General features: G+C 39.6%; 1 protein-coding gene across 2 annotated transcripts in view; it reads right to left on the bottom strand.

Moving 5' to 3' along the window:
- LOC121381031 (dynein-1-beta heavy chain, flagellar inner arm I1 complex-like) overlaps nucleotides 1-25,724 on the bottom strand; it is a 144,155-nt gene that overhangs the window by 49,695 nt on the left and 68,736 nt on the right. For both annotated transcript variants that reach the window (XM_041510112.1, XM_041510113.1), the window contains 16 exons: nucleotides 25,348-25,630; nucleotides 22,314-22,460; nucleotides 18,850-18,873; nucleotides 17,632-17,744; nucleotides 17,204-17,297; nucleotides 16,565-16,707; nucleotides 15,678-15,945; nucleotides 12,624-12,791; nucleotides 11,782-11,939; nucleotides 10,996-11,205; nucleotides 10,437-10,607; nucleotides 7,489-7,584; nucleotides 6,808-6,953; nucleotides 5,492-5,762; nucleotides 4,129-4,251; nucleotides 2,635-3,430 (listed from right to left, as the gene is read on the bottom strand). In XM_041510112.1, coding sequence (XP_041366046.1) covers nucleotides 2,635-3,430; nucleotides 4,129-4,251; nucleotides 5,492-5,762; nucleotides 6,808-6,953; nucleotides 7,489-7,584; nucleotides 10,437-10,607; nucleotides 10,996-11,205; nucleotides 11,782-11,939; nucleotides 12,624-12,791; nucleotides 15,678-15,945; nucleotides 16,565-16,707; nucleotides 17,204-17,297; nucleotides 17,632-17,744; nucleotides 18,850-18,873; nucleotides 22,314-22,460; nucleotides 25,348-25,630 — 3,211 coding nt within the window. The remainder of the gene's footprint in view (nucleotides 1-2,634; nucleotides 3,431-4,128; nucleotides 4,252-5,491; nucleotides 5,763-6,807; nucleotides 6,954-7,488; nucleotides 7,585-10,436; nucleotides 10,608-10,995; nucleotides 11,206-11,781; nucleotides 11,940-12,623; nucleotides 12,792-15,677; nucleotides 15,946-16,564; nucleotides 16,708-17,203; nucleotides 17,298-17,631; nucleotides 17,745-18,849; nucleotides 18,874-22,313; nucleotides 22,461-25,347; nucleotides 25,631-25,724) is intronic.

Below are 25,724 nucleotides of genomic sequence, written 5' to 3'. Positions count from 1 at the left end.
TTCAGAGTGTATTAGATTGATGATGTAAACTACACCCAATTTTTTATTTATTGTTCCATATTTACAAAAACCCACAAATAAACGTCACTGTATACAAGAAAGTCACATGACATGCTGTCAAAGTTGAAGGTTGTCAAACATGGATTTTACACATTAGAACATTCGTTTAATAGTGTGTGAATCCACCCCTGGCGCAAATACACTCGACACATCGTTGCCTCATGCTGTTGATCAGACGTCTGAAGAACTCTTGGGGAATGGCCTGCCACTCTGCCATAAGAAGTTGACCCAGATCATGAAGGTTGGCCGGAGGGGCATGGTTATCCAGAACTCTCCTGCCTAATTCGTCCCAGGCGTGCTCTATTGGGGCCAAGTCAGGCAAATATGCTGGCCAATCCATCCTGGCGATACCTTGTTGTCTGAGAAAGTCCGTTACCACCCTGGCGCGGTGGGGTCTGGCATTGTCATCCTGCAGAACTGCCCCGCCGCCAATCTGCTGAAGGCCTGGGAGAACCAACGGCCGGATAATCTCATTCAGATAGCGGATTCCATTCAGATTGCCATTCACCACATAGAGGGGGGTCCTGTGGTGGATAGAGATGCCGCCCCACACCATGACGCTGCCACCACCGAACCGGTGACGTTGTCTAACGTTAACGTTAGCGAAGCGCTCCCCAGGACGTCTGTAGACACGAACCCGACCATCGTTGAACTGGAGACTAAACCTGGACTCATCAGTGAACATCACTCGACCCCACTGAACATGTTGCCACCGCAGATGAAGTGTGCGCCAGTGACGTCTGGCCGTTCTGTGACGTGGTAGGAGTGGTGGTCGAACAGCCTGGTGACGGCAGCGTAGATTATTGGCTCTCAGATGATTGCGTATGGTTTGATCAGACACTCGAGTTCCAGTCGCAGTCCGCAGATTGTCACGTAATCGGCGTGCAGTGGTTGTGCGTTGACGTAGAGCCATATTGGTGATGTAGCGGTCCTCTCTAATTGTAGTGCTTCGGGGTCTTCCCGAATGTGGACGATTTCGAACAGAATTCGTTGCTTGGTACCGTTGCCACAGTCGGCCAACGACACTCTGACTGACACCAAGTCTCAGAGCAACATTTCTTTGCGTATTGCCATCCTGAAGCCAAGCAATAGCCCTTCCTCGATCTTCGATAGTCAGTTGACGTCGTACCATTGTCGAATTTGGAGTGTGCACCGTACACGAACGCAAGCTCCAATTATACGGAATTTCAGCATTGGGAACATGGAATACACATGCAAAGCGTGCAAATGAAGCGCTTTGTGAAAAAGCAAGTTATGGGCACTTAGCAGACCTTTCGCTTTTGCTATAATTTACGTGCAAATGTAAGCATGTTTTCGCCATTAAAACTAGTTGACAGTGTCAATGACAGTGGATTTTAATTCATTTATGGGTTGCTTAGACCCACTTTCGTCAAAATGGAACAATACCATGCATGACATTATGGTCTAGCTAATATAATTGACATTCAGAAAATAATGTCGAAAATATCGTCAGACCCTTAAATTCTTTTGAGTAGTATATATAAACAGATATCCAGAAAAATATTATGTTAAAACATATAAGGATCATAAATTTTTGGCAAGTATCTGTAAAGAGAGTTTTACCAGCAGACGCCATGACAATCATGTGACTTCAATAACCAGATACCAGTACAGCTGAGAACAGACAGAAATAGTTTTTAAAATTAAGTTTTCGTTCAAATTTCAGTCTTTGAAAATCATAGAAAAAAGGTATTGCAAAAGTCAAATTCGTAAAAAATATTCAAATGTATGTACTGTTGTGCACAAATGACGCAACCACCGAAACAGGGCAACAGACGATACCATAACTTTTATGACAAAATGATTTTTAAAAAATAAATCTCTATAGGTAGTACTAAACCAAATAACTTCTGGCTGGGTCAAAGATGGAGGTGCACCCAACTTTTGATAGAGAAGTGAACACAACAAGTCCTATGATTGGTGATAAATGTGAATGTGGTGGTTGTAAAAAAAAAAGAAGTTTCATCTGGGCAAAAAATGTAGGCATTTACATTTATTTTATTTACTTGACCACTTTGTCAAGTAACCTTGTGCTTGAAACATGTATGGGGTACCTGTAAAAAAAAGTTATCTCAGAAATGAGCAGCTTGACCCCCATTTTTTTCTGGTTCACTTTAAGGGTGAGGGGTTTTAGGAGTTTTAGCCACATATGTTACTATTGTCGTCTATGGGATTTGATTTGGTAGTATACACCCTAAATTTTGAGTGTGGAGAATTATTAGTAAGAGAGGATTTTAAGAATAGTTATTTAGTGACAAGTCAACTTTCTTTTAATGTATTAATTTCAGTTTTTAGTATTTCCAGCTTTCTTCAAACAGACACAACGAGAACACACACACATGCATGCACAAACAAACATTATCACATCACATTCCCATATTTTCCTCACACACATGCCGGCAAATGTGCCATACACATACTAACATTATCACACCACCTTACACTTCCAACACCAACTTCTCTCAAACTAAAAATGTCCAGCTGTGAGGTCATTCCACATTAACAGTAAACTTAAAATATAACAAAAACCCTGTTCCGTCCTAACACACCAACCTTCATCGAGATCCTCCCCTTCCATCAGCAGGTCCTTCTCACAGAACAGGTTCTGAGACTTCTGCAAAGCCTTCACCCACACCGTGGCCTGGTTGTCCGGGTCTATCAGCAGCGGCCAGCAGTGCTTGCGGTTGAAACAACTCACGCGCATCAGCAGCGCATTCTGAACCGAGTGCAGGTCAGTGGGCAGACTGCTCATCCTCCAGCCGCTGAGCTCGTCGAAGTCGCTGAGAATATCCTGCAAGGTGTAACCGGACCTCGTCGAGATCACGCTCAGTTCCTCTTCGTCGTCTGAATCGTCGAACTCCACATTCGGGACGACGCTCTCCATTGTGTCCTGTTTCTTCAGCTCCGACTTGTAGTACTTCCGGCTGTCGTAAACGGCCGGTATGTACTTGAACGTGCGAACCTGCGGAGCTGTGGGCAGGTCGAAGTTCACCCCGCTGACGGACGCCTCACTCAGGTCGCTGGCCTGCCGGGCGGCCTGGTGGTGAGACGACATCTGCTGAATGAGCAGTTCGAGTCCTGAGGTCACGGAGTACTGCTCGTGGTCGATGAAGGAGTCGATGTGGAAGGAGCCCTGGCGACACCGGTTCAGCCAGTCTTGGAGGAGGTCCGAGCGGAACTTGTCATCCAGGGGGCCGTGGTAACAGACGCACGCGGCCGTGATGAGGGCATCGCCAGGCGTACACCGCACATGACGCTTCGCCTTCTTGAGCTCCGAACGCCACAGGAAGTGCTGCATCGACATGTTCTCCATCAGGTTACTGGCTCGGGAAATCTTCTTCTCGATAGCCTGGAAAGAAAGGCATAGAGAGAAATAACATGAATGCTGCAGAAATTAAAAATAAATTTTAAAAATATTAAAATGCATTTAAATGGGTTTTTTTAAAAATATTCACTGAGTCTTTTCCTTTGAATAAATGAATGAATGAATGTTTGACAACACCCCAGCACAAAAATACATATTGGTGTCACAAAAGGTAACTAGTCTTTGCCTTTGATACACAACACTGATTCTTGAAACAACCACAATTTGTAAATCCACTGTTCAGTTGAGTAACAATTCTTGTAATTAACTGTAAGGTCTTTATTTTTACTAGGATGGACCTCAAAAAGAGGGTGACAGAGAGAGAGAGAGAGAGAGAGAGAGAGAGAGAGAGAGAGAGAGAGAGAGAGAGAGAGAGACAGAGAGAGACAGAGAGAGAGAGAGAGAGAGAGAGAGAGCAAATGGCAATTCAATGATGGAAAACAAAAATACATACAGAGAAATTTTCAAATAAATAATAAATAAAAAATTGCCTATGACACACAACACTGATTCTTGAAACAACCACAATTTGTAAATTCACTGTTCAGTTGAAAAACCATTCTAGTAATTAACTGTATGGTCAATGGTGGTGTTTTTGGTGGGTTTTTTTTAAACTATTATGGACCTCAAAAAGAGGGACTGCAAGGGGGTGGGAGGAATTAAAGACAGGAAAAAGGATCTACCTGAATTTGTTTCTCTATTGTCTTGGCTTTTTTCAATGCTTCTCTGTGTAGTGCAATCTTACTTTCCAGACCGGACTTGATGCGGTTTGCCTCTACTCTCAGCTTACCAAGCTTCATCTGTGCCTGAAATCAACAACAAAAATACAAATACTATTTAAAAGTGCCAATCAAAATTATATCCAAATGTTTTTAGCTTAAACATCAAAATCCCTGGAATGACAAACTGAAAACTGATTAGTATTATTATGACCTATTATTATACAGTGAAACCGGACACTGAACAAACTGGAAACCCAGTCAAAATCGGCCAAATTTCATGGTCCTATATTTTTTAAATTCTAAAATGTGACCCTCTGAACACCGGATCCTGTCTAAATCAGATAAATATTAGGTCCCCGGCATGATGTGGTTTTCAATGAGGGTCTGAGAACTGGTAGATGACTGCGTACTGTTCGATGGTGTGGATCCACACACAGAAGGCGTGATCCTAAACACAAACCGTTGAATATCGTTCCTCTACGACCCCCAGACTTTCAATGAGGGTGTCTGAGAATTCTGGTAGATAACTGTGACCCACACACAGAAGACAGGATCACACACAGAAGGCATGATCTTAGAACACAAACCTTTGAGTATCGTTCCTCTACGACCCCCAGACTTTCAATGAGGGTCTGAGAACTCTGGTAGATGATTGCGTACTGGTCGATGGCGTGGACCCACACACAGACGGCGTGATCACACACAGAAGGCATGATCCTAAACAGAAACCTTTGAGTATCGTTCCTCTAAGACCCCCAGACTTTCAATGAGGGTCTGAGAACTGGTAGATGACTGCGTACTGGTCGATGGCATGGACCCACACACAGAAGGCATGATCCTAAACAGAAACCTTTGAATATCGCTCCTCTACGATGCCCAGACTTTCAATGAGGGTCTGAGAACTCTGGTAGATGACTGTGTACTGGTCGACGGTGTGATCCTAAACAGAAACTTTTGAGTAGCGTTCCTCTACGACCCCCAGACTTTCAATGAGGATCTGAGAACTCTGGTAGATGACTGTGTATTGGTCGACTGCATGGACCCACACACAGAAGGCATGATTTTAAACACAAACCTTTGAGTAGCGTTCCTCTACAACCCCCAGACTTTCAATGAGAGTCTGGGAACTCTGGTAGATGGTGTGGAACCACACACAGAAGACATGATCATACACAGAAGGCGTGATCCTAAACACAAACCTTTGAGTAGCGTTCCTCTACGACCCCCAGACTTTCAATGAGAGTCTGGGAACTCTGGTAGATGGCGTGGAACCACACACAGAAGACATGACCCACACACAGAAGGCATGATCCTAAACACAAACCTTTGAGTAGCGTTCCTCTACGACCCCCAGACTTTCAATGAGGGTCTGAGAACTCTGGTAGATGACTGCATACTGGTCGATGGCGTGGACCCACACACAGAAGGCGGCGGCTGCCTTGGACACGGTGGCGATGAACTCAGCCTTAAAACTGGGGTCACGCGTGTACACCTGCAGCGCCTGGAACTTGTCCTTCGGCATGTGACTCTTATCGAAGAAGATGAGGTCCTGCAGAAAGTTCTCCTTGATCAACAGCTTCTTGCCTTCCTCCCAGCTGAAGCGAGGGAATGATATTAAAACTTTAAAAAATCAGTGAATGAATGATTAGAGAAAGGAATGGTTGCATGAGCAGCATTCTCATCATGTGATCTATCACGTCGACTTGTAACATGCGATATTGTGAGAACATCTAAATCGGAACGATTTTTGGCTTATACGTTCCGGTTTTTGTAGGGCTGACAAATCGCATGTGACAAGTCAATGCGACTAATCGCATAATGAGAACGCCCATTTAAATGATATACAGTTTGACCTGTGACTATTAGGTGTTAGGATGGAAGAAATAACAGCTTTTGTTACTGAATTATCTAAAATGATGTGATGATGACTCATTTTAAAATATTTGTTTTATTATTCTGTAAGCAACTGTCTTATATTATAATAGTTGTCAATCAATCCAGCTTCATTCATATATATTTGTGTTTGTATGCGTGTGTGTGAATGTGTGTATGTGTGCATGCATGCATGGATCAGAAAGCAGAATGCAACTCAAATTTAGACAACAAATAAAACAGATTTATTTAATTTGAAATGTTCTTTCAATCTCCCCAACCCCAAGTGATATGGGAGGGAGATTAATGCATGCCATGCCCAGCATGAACAAATATTTCTTCCTTCAGCTTTAGAGTATGATAACTGCTCTAGGGTGAAAATAAAAGAAAGAAAAGAAAAAAGCTGCCTTCAGATGGGCCACTCTTTTTAATACAAATAAGGACACGTTTATATTCACTTGATGACAGAAAGGGTAGTGGCTATAACAATCTTAAATAACAAATAACGCCATGTCAACCATTGGACAATCTGAACCGCTGATGGATATTCATCACTGAGCAACATCCCGCATTAATACAATTTTTATTTTTATTATTATGTTGAGGTTTTTTTTAATAATTAATACAGAGGCTTTTTATGTTAAAGAAATAAATACCAATGATCTCAAACAGAAAGACTAATCATTTCTTTTTGCACACTGATGTGAATCAATATGATATATACATGAAAGGGGATTTTATTATAAACTTATCGATCATGACACGTACTTTTCTGGCTTGTCAAATAACAAACAGAGAGCGTTGACGACGAACTTGACCATGTCTGGGGGTGCTCTGAAGCTCCGAACCTCATCGAAGTCATTCTTGTTGAGTGACGAGATCGCCTGTTTGGCCGCCTGGTACCCAGGGCTCACCTACAACACAAAACAGAGTCCAATGTGAAGACGATGATGATGATAAGATGATGATGATGATGATGATGATAAGATAATATTCATGATGATAATATGATGATGATGATAAGATAATGATGATAAGATAATATTCATGATGATAAGATGATGATGATGATGATGATAAGATAATATTCATGATAAGATGATGATAAGATAATATTCATGATAAGATAATAATAAGATGATGATAAGATAATAATAATAAGATGATGATGATGATGATAAGATAAAATAATAATCATGATGATGATAAGATGATGATGATGATGATGATGATGACAAAAAGTTAAAGTTAAAGTCTGTTTTGTTTAACGACACCTCAAGACCACATTGATTTTTTAAACCATCGGATATTGGATGTCAAACATTTGATAATTTGGACATATAGTCTTATAGAGAGGAAACCTGCTACATTTTACCATTAGTAGCAAGGGATCTTTTATATGCACCATCCCACAGACGGGTTAGCACATACCACAGCTTCTTGTCTTACCTGGTCTAACATGGTGTTTGATGATTTCCTCAGTGAGTCAAGTGGTCCTTGGATATTAATTATTTTATCTTCTTGTTCCTTGCATCGCTCCAATGCCTGATAACAAAAAAATGTCAAAGCACTGCTTTCATTTAAAAATAATAAAAAACATAACATAATAATAGTTATAAAACAACACAATAATAATAATAATAATATTATAGTGCAGAGAGAGAGAGAGAGAGAGAGAGAGAGAGAGAGAGAGAGAGAGAGAGAGAGAGAGAGAGAGGAGAGAGGAGAGAGATGTACGTGTATAGGGTTACAAAATTTGGAATAGAGGATGTTTTATTGTTGGTTGTATGACTGATTAGCCATTTTGATAAAATAATCGAGGTACTGTTATTTAAAAACAAAATTCCATCACCCATGTTCTGGTGTTGAAAACACATTTTATTTACGGTTATAATATGGTGTCAGACATATGGTTAAGGACCACACAGATTTTGAGAGGAAACCCACTATCGCCACTTCATGGGCTACTCTTTCTGATTAGCAGCAAGGGATCTTTTATTTGTGCTTCCCAGAGGCAGGATAGCACAAACCATGGCCTTTGTTGAACCAGTTATGGATCACTGGTTGGTGCAAGTGGTTTACACCTACCCATTGAGCCTTGCGGAGCACTCACTCAGGGTTTGGAGTCGGTATCTGGATTAAAAATCCCATGCCTCGACTGGGATCCGAACCCAGTACCTACCAGCCTGTTGACCGATGGCCTAACCACGGCGCCACCGAGGCTGGTCCAAAGAGGGAGGGAGAGATGCACAGGAAACTTGTTTCCACCTCATAGGCTACTCCTACCAAAAAGCAGAAAGAGGGAGGGAGAGAGAGGGAGGGTGGGAGAAAGAAAGAAAGAAATGTTTTATTTAACGACGCACTCAACACATTTTATTTACGGTTATATGGTGTCAGACATATGGTTAAGGACCACACAGATTTTGAGAGGAAACCCACTATCGCCATTCATGGGCTACTCTTTCTGATTAGCAGCAAGGGATCTTTTATTTGTGCTTCCCAGAGGCAGGATAGCACAAACCATGGCCTTTGTTGAACCAGTTATGGATCACTGGTCGGTGCAAGTGGTTTACACCTACCCATTGAGCCTTGCGGAGCACTCACTCATGGTTTGGAGTCGGTATCTGGATTAAAAATCCCATGCCTCGACTGGGATCCGAACCCAGTACCTACCAGCCTGTTGACCGAGGCTGGTCCAAAGAGGGAGGGAGAGATGCACAGGAAACTTGTTTCCACCTCATAAGCTACTCCTACCAAAAAGCAGAAAGAGGGAGGGAGAGAGAGGGAGAGAGGGAGAACGAAAGAAAGAAATGTTTTATTTAACGACGCACTCAACACATTTTATTTACGGTTATATGGTGTCAGACATATGGTTAACTCTTTGGGGCCGAATCCCGACTCACGTCGTGATGTTAATTTGCGCGAAATGTCGAGCCTGTACGCGTGGTTTACAAGCAGTAGCTATTATCGAATGCCGACTGGAGGCGTGGCCGACTGTACATGTAAAACGAGACGTCATTGGCTAATATAATTAGAAGTTTTCATTATCAGCTTGTAGAAGATTAATCCAGTGACCAATAAAAAGTAGTCTTACAGCTGGGTTTGTTCATGCACCTCGTGGCTTTGCTTGGCTTTGTTCGGCTTTGTTCGCTTTGAATTTTTTTTTAACAAAATGGACGACGACGTATTTCTCAATTCTGATGATGATAGTATTTCGGAATTTGAAGGTTTCACGAACGATGACGTACTCGATTTAAATAACAGTAATTCGGATGTAGACTTAAGTAGCGATAGTGATGACATACCATTGTCACATTTTCGAAATAGACGGAATATCGGTAGGACTCTTACACTGGCCTGTTGTGCTGGGTAAAAAATGGACATGTAAACAATGCAGTACACAAGGCATTCGATGTGAGCCAGCCACAGGCTGTGAACAGTGCAATGTGAACCTGTGTGTTGGATGTTTCAAGCAATACCACAAAGCCAGATTTCCAGCATTGTTTCAGTGAAAAAACCCAAAATCAATCAGAACTTCCTGACAATTACCAGTAACGTTTATTAAAACTTTTGTTTATTTCTGTTATTTATAGACAATTAAACTACTTTTTTACAATTACATCATATAAAATAATATATGTTCTTCATTAATTGCACATAATTAAATAGCTCACAAAATTTGATGCAGATTTGTTTATTGATTAAGTTAAAGAGTTATTTTTGCTGCAGTGCATGAAATCTGTGTTTATGCTTTAGGGCACCAGCAGGTAAACACTGCCTAGGGCTGGAATTCAAAATGGCCGCCAGGCCTCAAAGAGTTAAGGACCACACAGATTTTGAGAGGAAACCCACTATCGCCATTCATGGGCTACTCTTTCTGATTAGCAGCAAGGGATCTTTTATTTGTGCTTCCCAGAGGCAGGATAGCACAAACCATGGCCTTTGTTGAACCAGTTATGGATCACTGGTCGGTGCAAGTGGTTTACACCTACCCATTGAGCCTTGCGGAGCACTCACTCAGGGTTTGGAGTCGGTATCTGGATTAAAAATCCCATGCCTCGACTGGGATCCGAACCCAGTACCTACCAGCCTGTTGACCGATGGCCTAACCACGGCGCCACCGAGGCTGGTTCAAAGAGGGAGGGAGAGATGTACAGGAAACTTGTTTCCACCTCATAGGCTACTCCTACCAAAAAGCAGAAAGAGCTCTTTTAGCATTTCAACCATACACAAGGCAGTATATACTCCTGTCATGGGTCTGTTTTAAAAGTGCAAATAAGACATCACTTACTACTAATGAATAACCTACATGTACATCAAAGAACAGCATGTATTTTATAGCAGTAAATATAGTCATTACATTATAATCTTTTGAAGCAACAGGTATGAAAACAAACCTCAATGTACTGTTTTTTCCTCTCTTCGACCTCCACGATGAGAGCACGGATTGTCTCCTGTGCTTGTCGGAGCTGTGGGTTCAGGTTGTCTATTTCCCGCCTGTAGGATGCAATGCTGCCAAACGCTTCATCAATCTTGCACAGTGCGCCTTCATATTTAGCTACGTTGGCCTGCAATAAACGTCATTCAAATTCGATAATGTGTGCTTTTAACTCTCTCCCAACCCTCGACATGATAAACCAAAAAAAAAGAAAAGAAGTTTGTTTTGTTTAATGACACAACTAGAGCATACTGATTTATTAATCATCAGCTATCGGATGTCAAACATATTTGGTAATTTTGACATATAGTCTTAGAGAGGAAACCCGCTACATTTTTCCTTAGTAGCAAGGCTAAAACAAGGGATGATTAAATAAGGACTATTCTAAGACTTGTAATCTCAATATCATAATGATAGACATAAACATATTACATACAAGGAATTGAAGACAACTCACAGCCATTACTAAATGATCTGCAAAGGAACAACAATAGTCTACAAAATTCTCCATTACTTACCAGCTCTTGTTTCACAATGAAGGCAGCAATGACCTTGAAGAGGTGTACGAACTCCATGAACGTCAGAGGGGTGTAGAACCGCAGTGGCTCCTTCTGGTGGCAGAACTGTCTCTCGGTGGCCATCTTGGCCGAACAGTGAATGTAGGCCATCGCATAGCTGGCTTTTGTTATTTGTTCAGCCCTCTTTGTTGTTGACCAAGGAATTGAAATCTGTTTGGAAAAAGAATAAACCAGGAGTAATCAATCAGTCTAGATTCAAAATTTTAGAAACATCTTCAGACTGACTTCTAAATCTTCAGACTAACTACATGCCATTTGGATTGGTATTATTTAATTAAAAGTTTGTATTGTCTAACTACACCATTAGAGCACATTAATTTATTCATCACTGGCAAGCAGAAGACAGACATTTGGTAACTGTGACATATACTCTTAAGTCGCGGTCAGACTTATCTTCTTTTTGTTTCTTATCTGCACCCGCTTCCGCATACGTTATCTGTTGTCAGCCAAAGTTCCACTGAATTACAGATGGGTGTAAATGTGCTGAAGCGAGGGTAGACAGGTCTGTTTCCATTTCTGATTTCAATACAATAAAGTTTAACAGACAACAAACAGCATGTGCTGGAAAAAAAAAAAAATCTGATTGCGGTCTTAGAAATATCCTGCAACATTTTTGTTATCAGCAGCAAGGGATCTTTTACATGCAGTTTCCTTTTATATTTTTGGGGTTAAGGGAAAAAAACCCCACCCATTTGATAAATAAATGAAGTGCACACTCAGACAAACCTTAGACTTGGGGTCTTCAAGCCAGGCGTGGGCGATACTGCTGTAGGTCTGGTAGGACCAGGGCAAGTAGACGTCGATACACAGGCTGTACTTGATGAGGTTCGGGTACAAACAAACTTTCTCATGCAGGTTATGGAAATCAGTGCAGAAACTGTTTCCTGAAATTTAATGGGGGAAAAAAAAGAAGAAGAAGAGAAATTCAGCATCATAAATTTTACAATACCACCATCCAAGAGAATAATACACAAGTAACCATTTGAGATCATTTATCTTACAATGGGTAATTGCTAAATCAATCTCTCATTGTCTCTCTCTCTGTCTGTCTCTCTCTCACAATATGCAGAGGTATGTATTGTTAAACAAACTTTTTTGTCTCCCCCTGTCTCTCCCTCCCCTCCCTCCATCAAGGGTCAATATGACCACATTAAACATCAAATGCCCAGTTCACAATGTGCAGAAGTGTGTATTGTTAAGCAATCTCTCTCTCTCTCTCTCTCTCTCTCTCTCTCTCTCTCTCTCTCTCTCTCTCTCTCTCTCTCTCTCTCTCTCTCGGTCTCTCTCTCTCTATCTATCTCACTCTCTCATTATCTCTGTCTCTCTCCCACTCACCTCACTCACTCACCTCTCCTCCCTCTCTCTCTTTCTCTCTCATTATCTGTCTCTCTCTTCCACTCACCTTGCTCGCTCACTCACTCCTCTTCTCCCTCCCCTCCCCCTCTCTCTCTCCTCCAACCAAGGGTCAAAATAACCACATTAGACACCTAATGCACATAGTTTTACAATGCACTGAAGCATGTATTGTTAAACCAACATTCCTTTCCCCTCTCTGTGTGAGAGCTCACCCTTGTAGTTGACACTGACGATGACGTGCATGTTCTGTTTGATGTGGCGGACGTATCTCTCAAACGCCTGCTCGATCTTGTCCACCCGCTTCGTCTGGACGCCGCCCGGCATCATCTGACTCACGATGTCCAGAATCTCCTGCTCGGAATACAGCCCAGGGGAGGTACCTGTAGTGAGTTAACATACAGGTCATTAGAAGAATTATTAACATGTTTTAACATGTATGATATAGGACCTGAAGATTTGTAGCAGTGCGATAGACATATAGCTCAGTGATTGCATCATCTGACTCACGATGTCCAGAATCTCCTGCTCGGAATACAGCCCAGGGGAGGTACCTGTAGTGAGTTAACATACAGGTCATTAGAAGAATTATTAACATGTTTTAACATGTATGATATAGGACCTGAAGATTTGTAGCAGTGCGATAGACATATAGCTCAGTGATTGCATCATCTGACTCACGATGTCCAGAATCTCCTGCTCGGAATACAGCCCAGGGGAGGTACCTGTAGTGAGTTAACATACAGGTCATTAGAAGAATTATTAACATGTTTTAACATGTATGATATAGGACCTGAAGATTTGTAGCAGTGCGATAGACATATAGCTCAGTGATTGCATCATCTGACTCACGATGTCCAGAATCTCCTGCTCGGAATACAGCCCAGGGGAGGTACCTGTAGTGAGTTAACATACAGGTCATTAGAAGAATTATTAACATGTTTTAACATGTATGATATAGGACCTGAAGATTTGTAGCAGTGCGATAGACATATAGCTCAGTGATTGCATCATCTGACTCACGATGTCCAGAATCTCCTGCTCGGAATACAGCCCAGGGGAGGTACCTGTAGTGAGTTAACATACAGGTCATTAGAAGAATTATTAACATGTTTTAACATGTATGATATAGGACCTGAAGATTTGTAGCAGTGCGATAGACATATAGCTCAGTGATTGCATCATCTGACTCACGATGTCCAGAATCTCCTGCTCGGAATACAGCCCAGGGGAGGTACCTGTAGTGAGTTAACATACAGGTCATTAGAAGAATTATTAACATGTTTTAACATGTATGATATAGGACCTGAAGATTTGTAGCAGTGTGATAGACATATAGCTCAGTGATTGCATCATCTGACTCACGATGTCCAGAATCTCCTGCTCGGAATACAGCCCAGGGGAGGTACCTGTAGTGAGTTAACATACAGGTCATTAGAAGAATTATTAACATGTTTTAACATGTATGATATAGGACCTGAAGATTTGTAGCAGTGCGATAGACATATAGCTCAGTGATTGCATCATCTGACTCACGATGTCCAGAATCTCCTGCTCGGAATACAGCCCAGGGGAGGGAGGTACCTGTAGTGAGTTAACATACAGGTCATTAGAAGAATTATTAACATGTTTTAACATGTATAGAAGAATTATTAACATGATATAGGACCTGAAGATTTGTAGCAGTGCGATAGACATATAGCTCAGTGATTGCATCATCTGACTCACAATGTCCAGAATCTCCTGCTCGGAATACAGCCCAGGGGAGGTACCTGTAGTGAGTTAACATACAGGTCATTAGAAGAATTATTAACATGTTTTAACATGTATGATATAGGACCTGAAGATTTGTAGCAGTGCGATAGACATATAGCTCAGTGATTGCATCATCTGACTCACAATGTCCAGAATCTCCTGCTCGGAATACAGCCCAGGGGAGGTACCTGTAGTGAGTTAACATACAGGTCATTAGAAGAATTATTAACATGTTTTAACATGTATGATATAGGACCTGAAGATTTGTAGCAGTGCGATAGACATATAGCTCAGTGATTGCATCATCTGACTCACAATGTCCAGAATCTCCTGCTCGGAATACAGCCCAGGGGAGGTACCTGTAGTGAGTTAACATACAGGTCATTAGAAGAATTATTAACATGTTTTAACATGTATGATATAGGACCTGAAGATTTGTAGCAGTGCGATAGACATATAGCTCAGTGATTGCATCATCTGACTCACAATGTCCAGAATCTCCTGCTCGGAATACAGCCCAGGGGAGGTACCTGTAGTGAGTTAACATACAGGTCATTAGAACAATTATTAACATGTTTTAACATGTATGATATGTAGTGAGTTAACATATACAGGTCATGTAGAACGGAATTAGTTAACATACAGGTCATTAGAACAATTATTAACATGCATGATAGTTACCTGTATCTGTAAGAAAACATTAACTTAAATAGTATCATTCTGTAGTTTTGTAGAAGTGAGATATGTTTTGGTCACCCAGTAACATCATCGGGTACATATTTATGTTCACCCTGTAACCATATCTGGGTATATATTACTGGCCACTTGGTAAAATAATACACAGGTACCTGTTGGAGAGTGATGCCCAATGTATCTAACGAGCAAAAGCGAGTTAAATACTTTTGGGTACCACGAGTTGTGAGATTAGTTGTCTCCCAATGCACACGAGTGTATTATCCTATTTATTTAAACAATTAATTTTTAATATAATTTAATGCATCAGCATTAGGTTTAAAGTGTACAAGTTAATGACATGATAGACATAAATGACACACTAAAATTATGTCGTCTGTTTATTGTTTCTGACGCCATATAACCGTAAATAAAATGTGTTGAGTGCGTCGTTAAATAAAACATTTCCTTCCTTCCTTCCTTTCCTGTTTATTGTTACTTGGGACACCTGGGTCATGACCTCAGAACTGCCAATCACCAGTCACAGAAGCATTGAAGATGACATTGATCTACAACGGATCATCCATTACATGGGTGTAAGACATTTTATTTGACCCTGTAACCATATCTGGGTACATATAACAGGACACCTTGTAAATCAATATGCGTACATAGTTTTGTGCAGCCCACAACCATCACTCCATTAACTATTTTTTTAACACTGTGTAACCATACCACAGGACACCTTGTAAACCAACATACCTACATACATGTACATGTATTTTTGTGCACCCTGCAACCATACTCCGTTAACTATTTATTTTGGCACCGTGTAACCTTACCTTCTGCCATGATGGCACTGACGTCCTGCAGACAGTCCTGCCCGAGATCCTCGTGTATGAGTAGAACGGTGGGCCTGCTGAGCACCCCAGCGTGATGCGACGCGCGCTTCATGTGCTCCTGGACGATGCTCACGTTGTGCGTGCGGTCCTTCTGAGGCTTCGGCTCGTACAGCTTGCAGTTGGCCATGTAGGCCGCCAGTCGGACCAGCGACGCCCGCCCTGTGCTGTAGCTCAGACCCAGGAGAAGAGCGTGGCCACCAGGAAACGCCTGCAAGACATGTCAGAGAATGGAGGAAAAAAATAATTTGGATTTTTTTTCTTTCTTTTCATGAATAATTAACCTTTGCCTATATTTTTGAAGCTATCTTAATGCTATGAATTCATAAAACCATCCAAGGCTTTAAGACCTCACTAATTTAGGCACAACGGGCACTTTTTGTCTTTTCTAAGACCAGAAAGGTTGTTTTAGTTCAGTAGCCTACTGTCACCGACAGCTTCTGGAGAGTTGTTAATATGTATTTCATTTTATTTTAATGTAATTAAACTTAAAATTTCAGTGCTTTTGAGGAGAAATATTTTGAGGTGAGCATGTTTGTACTTAATTAGGGCATGATTATGTTGGGCATATGTATTTTTGGCAAAATGTTTATCTCCTTAACTTTGATGCAATCTAAAGCCCTGCCATTGTAAGCTATAACGTCAGTGTAGTGCTGTAGTGATGTCAAAGACTACGATTTTACAATTTCTCAGTGCTAAGATAGCTTCGAAAATCCCTAGGCTGATCTGTAACTTGTGGCAACGAACTACTGCTATAACGAACTAACTATAATGTTCCCTTCTGGTTCGCTATAAAAGTACTTATTATTATTATGTATAGACTAACTCACCAAAACTCTGCTCAGCCTTGCAGCATGGTAAACAGCCTCTCTAAAGAAGACCAACTCCAGTCTCTGGGACGTCTTGTTGTTGTAGACAGTCAGACACGATGTCAACGCTTCTTGGAGATTTTCATGAGAACACTCATTATAACCTGGTGGAAAAATCAAATTAAACATATTCAGTCAATTGTGAGACAAATTTTGTCCATTGCTACAGTTAACTTAAATTGTGATTTTCGTTTCGGTTTACTATTTAAAATTGGTTTGGAGGCAATACAAATACAAACCAAGACAGAAATTATAAAGTTTAAACATGTGTTTTGTTCCACACCACTAATTAAAGCACACTAATTTATTAATCATTGGCTATTTGATGGAAAACATTTGGCAATTCGGACATTATATTCTTAGAAAGAAAAGCCGCTACATTTTTCCATTAGTAGCAAGGGATCTTTTATATGCACTATCCCACAAGCAGGATAGCACATACATGTATCACAATCTTTGATATGCCAGTTGTGGTGCACTGGCTGGAATGAGAAAATAGCTCAATGGGAATAAATCACAGATAAAACGTGCATCAGGCAAACGCTTTACTGCTGTGCTATGTCCCATTCTCTTGTTTTCATTCAATGTTAAACTAAATACCTTTCTCGACAGGCAGTCCTTGCAGTTCTGTATGCCACGCCATGAAGTATTTGCTGAACAGGATCTCCGAAGAACTGCTGTCTGGGCTTCTGATCTAAAATACACAATTTGTCAAATTTGGGACGTTATTGTATGTAAGATTTTAAATTTGTCATATCTAAATATAATTTTTAAAATCCATATTTCAAAATTAAAAAGGAAACTTTTATTATCTTTACCACGACACAAAGCTTTTATTTCCACACACTGCATTATTTGGCGACAGTAGGTTTCCTCTCTTAATATCTGTGTGGTCCTTAACCATATGCGTTGTTAAATAAAACATTTCCTTCCTTCCATAACCATATAATGCCCAACGCCATATAACCATAAACAAAATGTGTTGAGTGCGTCGTTAAATAAAACATTTCTTTCCAATAACTGTTTACCTCATCAGCCGACAGCAGTGGTCCATAGTAAGCTTCATACTGTTTGTCTGCGATGAGACCGGCCTTGAACGTCACTCCTCTCTTCGACATCTGTTGTTTCGTACTAAAGCCCACTGCTCCAGATGTAAAATACACAAAAATGAGTGACAAGGTGTTTCACTATTACTACTATTTAAGGCAATTAAAATTCAGTCATACTTTCATTATGTCATCAAAATAAAGTAAATCAGGCATGTCAGAAGCAAGAAGACACTGTGGGGGGGGGGGGGGGGGGGGGGGGGGGGGAGGAGGAGGAGAGAGAGAGAGAGAGAGAGGCGAGCTGGGTTGACTGAGATCGTGGGTGCAAAACACCTGAATTTCGAGGAGAGTTTACTGCCAATAAAAAGATTTATTACTAATATTTATATTATTGGGAGGGGGGTGTGTGTTTATAGACCCCCAAGCCTCACCTGCCCCACTGTGCCTGTAAACTGATAACAAGTAACAGTAAAGTAAAGTACACTTAAAACAAACATACTTAGAGTGAACTACTACATAGAACGAACTGATCTTAAAGTCCTGTTTAATCTCCGTATATATTAATAACCAAGTTATGCAAATGTGTACAATGAACTACTGCTATACCGAAGTAACTGTCATGGTCCTTGCGGTTTGTTATAAGTGTACTTTACTGTATTATGCTTTGCTTTTGATGTAATGTATTGAATACATATATTTCCATCAACAGGTTCCCCAAGCATGAGCCAGTACATTGAAATGCCATGAGATATAAATTTTAAAGGATGTTTTCTGTGAATGACGTCAAGCCACATCTGTTCTCGTTTTCACAGGCATGATCACATATATTTTCTCATGGACGGAAAAAATCCATACCAAAGCCTTGGATTGTGCTTGGGTTGGGGACAAAACTGAATCCATGTACCACAGAGTTACATGTACAATAAAGTTAAAGTTTACTTTGGTTTCACGAAACCACTTAAAAGCACATTGAATTATTAATCATAGGCTATTGGATGTCAAACATTTGGTAATTTTTACATAATCTTAGAGAGAAAACCGACAACATTTTCCAATAGTAAGGGGTCTTTTATATATGTACCATCCCAGACAGGATAGCACATACCATGGCCTTTGATATACCAGTAGTGGTGCACTGATGTATTTCCATAAAACCAGATTTAACAGGTTAAGACAGAACAGAAAATATTTATAACTTACGCTTCTTCTGAGATTTGCTTCGAGCTGCAATAAAAAAATACAAAATAAAAATATTTTCGGTTATTACAGGTTTTTAGTTTTTACACATTATATAGAATTATATACTTCCAACCTTTTGCATGTAGTAAATACTGATGTTTGTAGTTATATATATATATAAAATATATTTTGTGAAAAACAGAAATAGGTATGGTGGCTTTTACTCAATGTAACAGAGTGACATTTAATATCTCAGAAAACCAACAGAAAAAAACTGAAGAAAAAAATGGATGACAATTACTCAAAACATATTTAACATCAAGTTAGTGTCCATGATAAGCCTTTTAATCTAAATTTGGGATCTGGATAACAGCCAATTTAAAAATCAGTTTTATTTGTTCTAAAATGTTGAGAATTCTTGAGAATTAAGAATAGCACCTAAAACAAGCAGAGTTTGTAGGAGAGCATTAGTATTCTCCTTATGTTATTTTCAATGTATTGTATGTGGTGCAAATATCAGTTCAAGCTGCACATCCAAATTATTAAACTTTTTATCAAATTCATCTTTCAATCATCCAAACTGCCAAAGTGGTGACAGATTTACAAATGACACTTGATTTCTCCAATGAGCTTTTTTGACATAGTAATGATGGAATAAAATTCACCAAATTGAAGTTTAACTTCTACTTAGTAATTTGGTAGAAGACAGCTTAACCCAGCATTATAATTAACACTATTCAAAATAATCAGTGCTAAGTACATGTACATGTATCAAACGTCATTTATTATTTAGTACAGGGGTGGGATGTAGCCCAGTGGTAAAGTGCTCACTCGATGCGTGGTCAGTCTGGGATCGATCCCCATTGGTGGGCTATATTTTTCGTTCCAGCCAGTGCACTATGACTGGTATATCAAAGGAAGGCTGTGGTATGTGCTATCCTGTCTGTGGGATGGTGCATATAAAAGATCCCTTGCTGCTAATTGAAAAAGAGTATCCCATGAAGTGGCGACAGAGGGTTTCCTCTCTCAATATCTGTGTGGTTCCTAATCATATGTCTGACGCCATATCACTGTAAATAAAATGTGCTGAGTGCGTCGTTAAATAAAACATTTCCTTATTATTTAATACACATCTCTGACCTGTGGTCGACCTAATAGACATTGTTAGGGTTTGGTGAAATTGACAACTTGTTCACAAAGGAGTCTCCAGCTACTACAAAGCATTATTTTATTTTTCATAACTATTCATAACCAGGTGTCATAAATTATGGACAGCATGCACACTTGTTTAAAAGCATCACATAAAATTATTATCGCTCAACATAAAGACTAAGGCCTAATTCACTAAACTCTCGCATCTTTGCGATCTCGCAGTGCAATGCTAAAAGACTTGCAAAGAGGATGCTCTGTTGTCTAGCAGAGCCTAAGAGAGCTTTGAGAATTAGGCCCTATAGGACCCTGTTTTACGAAGCGTTCATAGTGCTATGATCACCTCATACATGTAAGTGCATACAGCAACAATGCATTTAAGGTGATCTTATCGCCAAGATCGCTTAGTAAAGTGGGGCCCTGTTGTTACTAAGGTAGGGACTACGAAAATCAAACATTATTTACTATGCGCTAGTTTTTACCTTGTAAAGAATTTGCTTGCTAAAGCAGAAATTCTATTAACTGTTTGTTAGAAATGTCCACACTCACACCAATCAAAATACAGTACTAAAGTCACAACGTTTGCAATACTAGTTCACAGTCTACTATAAAAGTACAAAATACCAAAACGATTGTAGTTCTAACCCCATGACAAATGCAATGAGATAAAAAAATATGTACACCATTTATTACCTAAATACCATTACACCAAAAATTATTATTTTTTGTTAATAATTACTCTAATACACTAAAAAGATATCTAATTGTTTAAATTAATTAGTATTGCAATAAACCAAACACACAATTAAGTGACAAATGAAATCAGATAAAAATAAATGTACACTATTTATGACCTAATTACCATTACATTAAAAAAAAATATTTTTTGTTAATAATTACTCTAATACACTAAAAAGATATCTAATTGTTCAAATTGTTATTGCAATAAACCAAACACACACCTAAGTTTTGTTGCTTAAAAGGAACACACCCTAATTTCAACCCATGAAAATGCACACTAAGTTTAGTTAATCTACAAACCTGTAACACATTTGGATAAAGTTACAATCGAGTGAAACATGAGTCTGTGACTTTGAAATGTGAATACCCTCTAAAAATAAACTAAAACTCGACTCCATAACTGTTATTTCTCAGACGCACGTGCGTTTTTAAAAATATGAGAAATGCATTTTGTGATATTAAAAACACCAGGATGACCAAAAACACTTCGAATGTACGGAAATGGATAATCTAAACAATAAAATCTAAGTAAAGTATGATTTCAGTTATCAAAAACAGCTCTAATAGTAAAAAATAAGCCTTAGTGTTTAAAAACTAGGGTATGTCCCTATAAGAATATATGGCTGTTTATTTTATACATTTTGCTCATTTTAAAGATATGGTGCACCGATAATTTAATTACAACGTACAATGTTTTTTATATGAATAAAAATGTATCAAGTTATTAATATTTCATTCCATTCACACAGTAAAAAAAGCACATCAAATTTGTTAAACATTTTTACCTGTGGTTTTATTTGTAAATTCTGCTGTATCTGAACAAACAGAAACAAAACTGCGTTAAAATACTCCAAAATAAAGGATTCAACAGTACTAGCACACTGTTGAAAACTGAATGCCGACACAAAAACCAATACAATACTAGGGCCCCGTTCCACGAAGATTACCTTAGGCGCATAGCTACCCTATGCATTTAAGTTGATCTTAGGGCTAAGATTGTTTTGTGGAACGGGGCCTTGGACCATAACCAAGAATATATATACTATATACTCATGAGGTCAGAATTAAATAATTATTTAGACTGGCCTCAGTGGTGTCGTGGTTAAGCCATAAGGCTGGTAGGTACTGGGTTCACAGCCCGGTACCGGCTTCCACCCAGAGTGAGTTTTAACGACTCAATGGGTAGATGTAAGACCACTACACCCTCTTCTCTCTCACTAACCACTAACCCACTGTCCTAGACTGACATCACAGATATCTGAGGTGTGTGTGCCCAGGACAGCGTGCTTGAACCTCAACTGGATATAAGCATGAAAATTAGTTGAAACGAAACAAAAGAATGATTTTCCATAAGCATTTTATAATCTCACTTCCAGCATTTAAGATGTTCAGTATTTCCCTATGTTCAAATCAGTGCATTTTTATCCATTTTAACATTATTCTAACATAATAATTCAACATTTTCAAATAAAAATTTAAAAGTAAAAACCCAATAAAAACAGCAGCAAAAAATTACAATAATTAAAATTAAAATTTACAAAAATTAATGGAGAAAAAACAAACAAAAAATCCACATAAGAAAGATAATCAACTACCTGACATAGAAGTGCGCGTTTCACCATCACTTGACGACTGATCTGTGTCTTCCGACGTGTCGCTGGTCACCTCTGTGTCTAGAGATGGCACGACAGCCTGCTTTGGGTCTACCTCGACTGCTTCGGTCTCCCCGTCAGGGGTGGAATCTAAATACAGGCATGTTTTAGAAACCATTTATGAAAGGTGATACGGCACAAACAACAAGTTGCAAGATAAACGGTATCTAATGAACACGAATGTAGTATTCTATTTCTTACATATCTTAAAAAATAAATTAAAACAACTTTTGAAACTAAAACTTATTTACAGCCCTAGTGTTGTAGTTGACTTATGCATTACAGAGAAATCAAATTCAGGTTAACTTATATGTCACAGAGTAATCAATTTTGACTGTGCTTTTTTTTCAGTGCATGGTATGGCAGTAGTGACCTGGTCATCACCTAGGAGCAGCCAGTCTTTAAACTGTTATCACACATGTGTGAACAAAAATAACGAATGATGTTCTCACCAACGGGTGTTTAAGAAAACCACATACACATACACAAACTACAGACAATGAGGTTGCGATCCAAACTGAAAGATGTGTCTTTTGTCCTGTGTTTTTCATTGCGTGGGATTTTATCTGCATCTGCACAAGTTGACACACTACTTAAAGAGCTATTCCAGATCCTGTGTTTATAAAACTCTATAGAGTTTAGACTCAAATATTTAATGATGTATACATGTATACAATTTGTAGAGGTTGCTGTGATGTTAAAGTCTTGAGTTTAGACTTGGGGTGCAGGATGATTCCCATCAAAGGACTATTTCTCGTTCCAGCCAGTGCACCACGACTGGTATATCAAAGGCCGTGGTATGTGCTATCATGTCTGTGGGATGGTGAATATAAAAGATCTTTCATTACTAATGGAAAAATGTAGCAGGTTTCCCCTCTAAGACTATACATGTATGTCAAAATTACCAAATGTCTGACATCCAATAGCCAATGATTAATAAATCAAATGCTCTAGTGGTGTCATTAAACAAAACAAACATTAATCTTTGCGTCTAGACTCTAAATGTTTTATAAGCAACGGACCAGAACTGATCACATGGGAGATACCTCCCCCCTTCCCCACAACCACCCCCAATGATAACTTCTGGAAATGCTATTAAACCGGCCTTGGTAGCGTCGGGGTTAAGCCATCGTACTACAGGCTGGTAGGTACAGGGTTCGCAGCCTGGTACCGACTCCCAGCCAGAGAGAGATTAAATGACTCAATTGGTATGTGTAAGGCCACTACCATCTTCTTCTCTTTCACTAACCACTACCAAACAACTACCGTATATCTTCGCCTATAAGTCGATTTTTTTTCACCCAAACATTATTTTATAACTTGGGGGGTCGACTTATAAGAGGGTAAAAACAATTCACCCAAAAATATTACCGTTTTGGGGATTATTTTACAAGTTTTATTGTTGAAGTATGCCCTGTATTTATACTCAAATATCTTAATTTGGCACATTTATTTTTTATAACCTTTTTTTTTCGGCATTATAACGGTTTTGGTTATGCGAAAAGGCATGCGATCTCACTCACATACCAAGACAACAGTCCACTTAGTTAAAATAACAGTCATCACTAATAGCAAAAATGTAAACAATACTAACTACCAGTTGCCTGAGTTTATTTTGAAATCTGGTCACTGGCATTAATGGTTGTTCAAACAATGTTTTGTCGGTGATTAACTTCATGAACATTACCGAGCTTTCCCTTAAAATAGACTGCAGTTCACTAGAGCAATAGGGACACACATCATTTGGTACAAAAACCAGTGTACTTTCCAGAGTTATCCTCCTTACATGTATTAATATGGCGGCAAAACATGTACTTTCAGTTTTATCGTAGTGATCTGTTGTCAGTGTTGATAAATAAAGTTGTTGTCTGTGCACAAACCCATGCTGTACAGTGCCATACAGTGACAGTCAAACAGCTTTCACTCTCTACTAAGGGAATATTTCGTTTTGGTGCTATGTAGTTTGATTGGCATGTTGCGACGTACAAAACGTCTAAAACGTGAAAAACGAAGTTTGTAAAATAATTTTCTTTTGTTCAGATATTGTACATTATTGTTCTCATGTGCTGAAAGTAAGAAATACTTCAATATTTATAACTTGTTTTTCATGGGTCGACTTATAAACGGGTCAATAAAAAAATACGTTTTCAGGGCTTGAAATTAGGGACTCGACTTATAGCCGAGATCGACTTACAGGCGAAGATATACGGTAACCCTCTGTCCTGGACCCCTGCGTCTGCTGTAACCTCACCGTGGTGCAGGGGTGTAACATTCTCTTTGAGAATGGCCAATACAGCCCAAATTGAAGTTTAGAGTAAAATTCGGTGTCCGTAAAATTCTGTGATATTTGTATTTGTATTTTTGCACAGTTCTTTACACTGTTTTTGTTTAAACCTTGAATTTTTATATTGATGTTGATCATCACTTTATTTATTTGCATTACCATGGTTTGACACCCAATAGCCGATGTATTTTTCGTGCTGGGGTGTCGTTAAACATTCATTCATTCATTCATTCTCTGTCCTGGACAGACAGCCCAGATAGCTGAGGTGTGTGCCCGGGACAGCAAATAAGCACGAAAATAAGTTGAAATGAAATGAAGGAAGGAAGGAAATGTTTTATTTAACGACGCACTCAACACATTTTATTTACGGTTATATGGCGTCAGACATATGGCTAAGGACCACACAGATATAGAGAGAGGATACTCGCTGTCGCCACTTCATGGGCTACTCTTTTCGATTAGCACCAAGGGATCTTTTATATAAACCATCCCACAGACAGGATAGTACATACCATGGCCTTTGTTACACCAGTTGTGGAGCACTGACTGGAACGAGAAATAGCCCAATGAGGTCACCAATGGGGATGGATCCTAAACCGACTGCGCATCAAGCGCACGCTTTACCACTGGACTACGTCCCGCCCGTGAAATGAAAGAAAAGGAAATGCTGTAAACTGTATCCCAATGTCTCACCGAGGTCTGTCTTGACTGGTTCTCTGCTTGATGACTCGACACACGATGCATCTGGCCCTTGAGTCGCTGGTGGCGTCTGGCCGGCAGCAACATCAGCATAGACGTCGTCACCGGGGGTCGAATCCAAGGTGTCGTCATCGTTGTCATCATTTTCCTCGTCATCATCCTCAATATTGTCCTCATCAACATCACCATCGTCGTCGTCATCATCCTCACCAAAGTCGGAGGGAGTCCTCGGGGGTGGTGTGTGGTGGCGCACTCGCTTTACGGGACTGCTTCGACTCTGAAAGAGGACGTTAATTAATTTTAGTCATTTTGTTTTTTTTAATGACATAAGAAAGGGGACATTTAATTAATTTTAGTCTTTTTTTTTTTAA

The sequence above is a fragment of the Gigantopelta aegis genome, chromosome 9, assembly GCF_016097555.1.
Source record: "Gigantopelta aegis isolate Gae_Host chromosome 9, Gae_host_genome, whole genome shotgun sequence".
In the NCBI taxonomy this organism is placed as follows: domain Eukaryota; kingdom Metazoa; phylum Mollusca; class Gastropoda; order Neomphalida; family Peltospiridae; genus Gigantopelta; species Gigantopelta aegis.
The sequence above is the reverse complement of the archived record's forward strand: the minus strand, read 5'-3'. Positions and strand labels throughout refer to the sequence as shown.